This window comes from Eucalyptus grandis, chromosome 4, assembly GCF_016545825.1.
Source record: "Eucalyptus grandis isolate ANBG69807.140 chromosome 4, ASM1654582v1, whole genome shotgun sequence".
Classification (NCBI taxonomy): Eukaryota; Viridiplantae; Streptophyta; class Magnoliopsida; order Myrtales; family Myrtaceae; genus Eucalyptus; species Eucalyptus grandis.
The window spans coordinates 4,184,741-4,187,858 of NC_052615.1; the positions used below are offsets into that span (position 1 = coordinate 4,184,741).

General features: G+C 38.5%; 1 protein-coding gene across 1 annotated transcript; it reads right to left on the reverse strand.

Moving 5' to 3' along the window:
• Positions 1-1,218: 1,218 nt before the first annotated feature.
• LOC120292952 lies at positions 1,219-2,150 on the reverse strand. Its single transcript, XM_039311538.1, has 3 exons — positions 1,938-2,150; positions 1,509-1,736; positions 1,219-1,374 (listed from the first exon to the last, which is right to left on the reverse strand). The coding sequence occupies exons 1-3, from the start codon at positions 2,148-2,150 to the stop codon at positions 1,219-1,221; spliced, it is 597 nt and encodes a 198-aa protein (XP_039167472.1).
• Positions 2,151-3,118: the final 968 nt, after the last annotated feature.

The following is a 3,118-nucleotide window of genomic DNA, read 5'->3' on the forward strand; positions in this document are numbered from 1 at the left end:
AAGAAATGCAAAATTTAAAGACTTAATTAGAAAAAGTTGAATTTTAAGGAGTTGATTTGGAAAAAAAGAAAAAAAGCTGCACAAGTTTAGAGATTACATCATACCTTATTATCTCACCCCTTTTTTTTCGATAAACATTAATGATACAATCTCCGACTCAAGAGGCCGAAGTGGGAGTGCAGGACAAGGGCCCTATTTCTCTTCTCAAGCTTCTTTATTCTCTTCTTATTTTCAGAAAATAAAAATAACTCTCTTTTAGTCAAGCCAAGCAGAGCTATGCTCAAAAAATAATTCTAGACGGTTTGACACTTTAAAATGATTATTTGCCAAAACAAATATGATTATTAGATCGTATATAGAAAACTGTGGAAAAAGTGGAGAATAACAATTGTTTAATTAAACCACCAGCCGCGGTGGCTCCGCTAGATAAGGCCCTGCTGATCCTCAATCCAGAGATGAAGGATTCAAAACCCAGGGGAGGCGCTAGGTGTATTAAATGTGACTCAGGGGTGGTGAGTCCTCCATCTTAAGTGTCACCTGGGGGTTTACGACGCGGCTGTCAGCTGCAAGCCGGTTCCTCCAGCAAAAAAAAAAAAAAAACAATTGTTTAATTGCACCATCGATCGTGGTGGCTCTGTTGGATAGGCTCCTGCCTTTGAAGGGAATGGTCAGGTGTTCGAAGTTCGAAGCCCTTGCAACACAAGTTGCAGGGAGGCTGGCAGACCATTAGGTGTATTACGCGTGGCGCCCTGGTGGTGGGTCCTGGGCTAGCGTCACCTGGGGGTTTATGTGGCGACTGTCGGCCAAAGTGGTTCTTCGGCACAAAAAAAAAAAACAATTGTTTAATTACTAGTTGAAAAATTACGATAAATTTATACAATCCGAAAAATGCCACCAATAATAATAATAATAATAGCTAAAAATAATAATAATCATAATACTTGGCGGTCCGTCATATATGCTTGAAAAACTGAAACAGAGATAATTGCTGCATCAATATACTCCATAATACTCCATATCAGAGTAAAGAAAAACAGAGCTTGTTTCCCCTACATATGTTGTGGATCTAACACCAAAAACAGAAAAAATGGGAGTTTCAACGCGAACCCTCATCAAGAATGTACCCTAAAAATTTTAAAGAAAAATCAACCGATATGTAACGAAACCAAGCAGCCCCACCCAGATTTTCACCAAGTTTTGCCGGTTAACAATCTTCGGCTAATGAAGCGGAGCTCTTTGCGGGTTTTTCTGCTTTCTTGGTCGTTTCCTGAACGACTGAACATTGCTAGCACTCCCCTCTGATGTGGTCTCCACCTCCCTCTTCGCTTCGTTCTTCATACTTCCGCTCCCATTCATCTTCATCACGGCTTCAACCTACACAGGAAAAAGAAGAATGAATGACCCGCATGTGAGAAAAACGTCCTTCCAAACTGCAGCACATTCAAAACAATGCACGGCATAGGCAGATCGAAACATGGTTCGTTCTAAAAGATGTGCTCAATCATCACCTTGCATTCCATGGAGCAGTACTTCGCGCCGAGCGACTTGAGCCGGTATTGGCAGGTTTTGCACACCCCAATGTCGTCTGGACCACTGGAGTGAGTGATCCCATCTCCCCTTTTGTGTATGAACGCAACAAGCCACACATTTCGTTTGTACAGATCAATATCGGAAGTATCCCATAGCGGTGCCAAGTCCACCTTTCTGAACGATGCCTCTTCAGCAGCTTTATATGCCTAAGAAGATTAAAACCCAAAGAAAGAACTACTTAAAAGGGGCAAAGAATTCAAATTGCGGAAAAGAATTCCTGGTTATTACTTTTCTTGATCAAGAAAAGTTAAAGAGTAGTAATAAACTGTGCATTTTCGCGACACACTGATAAAAAAAATGTTGTTATGGTTATAGATGCATAATCGGTTCTAAATGGAAGCTAGTACCTTTATGATCTCGTGCTCGGAAAGGTCGTGTTGCTTCTTGCACTCTATGCACAAGGCGACCATGCAGACTCTACAGTAGAAATCGCACTTTTTAGAGGAATGAGTCTTGCACAAGTCATAGAACTTGATGCTCGCGATCGGCCTCAACCACGGTGGAACCCCGTTCTTCTGATCATCTCCAGACGAGACCATTGTCGCCCCCTTCTGCGTCATTCTTGTGGCTTTTCTTTCTCCCTCCCCTTCACTTCTTCAATCTGATAAAGAACGAAACCTCAGGAGAAGAAAGAGAGAAGGTTGCTATGATGTTCATGAAATTGAGAGAGAGAGAGAGAGAGAGAGAGAGAGAGAGAGAGAGAGAGAGAGAGAGACTTTGCTAGAGCGCTAGAGTAACTGACGTGTGAATGAATTGGTTTGTTTAAGTTTATATAGTAAAACAAAAAGACCAAGCAAAAAACAAAGGACAAAAAAAGAGAGGAAAAAGGGAATCAAATTAAACAACGGGTTTAAGTTTATATTTCTCGAAAAATGATGAATATAAACATAAGATTTATGCCGCTCTGTATTCACTAATCTATGGCTTTCTATACAAATGGGAAAACACGGAAAATAGATAATTTTTTCAAAAATTTCGCTTTTCAAATACAAATGAAAGATAATACTTATTAGGCCATGTTGACGATATTCACCAAAGATATGCAAGTTGCGGTAACAGTTTAGTTCTTGATTATGATTTATAATTAAAATAATTACAATCTGCCCGTGTCTTGAGATTATAAAAAAAAACTAAGATTTGTATTAATATATCACATAACAGCTCGAGTAGTCCATTGTATCGAATATTGAACAATTTGTATTTGATTATTTTCTATGATTCTCATTTACAAATAACTAATCTAAACCTACTTACCAAAAAAAAAAAAAAAAAAAAAGACTAATCTAAACCGTTTACAGTTAGTAGCCTTCTCCTACTCCTCACACGTGCAAAGCCAGCTCAGTCATATACTCCCATATTCATATTTTCAATTGGAGATTATATCATTTTTATTTTTAGTTTGGAAGAAGTGATTAAGAAAGAAAAAAAATTAAGTAAGCATATGAGAAAAGAAGATTGGTCTAAATAGATTCAATTATACTGTTGTTTGGCTGCTAGCGACGGAAAAAGAAAGAAAAATAGTGAACGT

Coding starts and splice junctions, on each gene's coding strand:
- LOC120292952 (XM_039311538.1), bottom strand. CDS start 2,150: ATGACGCAGAAGGGGGCGACAATGGTCTCGTCTGGAGATGATCAGAAG. Junction 1,737..1,937: donor CCGAGCACGAGATCATAAAG/GTACTAGCTTCC, acceptor TAATCTTCTTAG/GCATATAAAGCTGCTGAAGA. Junction 1,375..1,508: donor ACTGCTCCATGGAATGCAAG/GTGATGATTGAG, acceptor TTTCCTGTGTAG/GTTGAAGCCGTGATGAAGAT.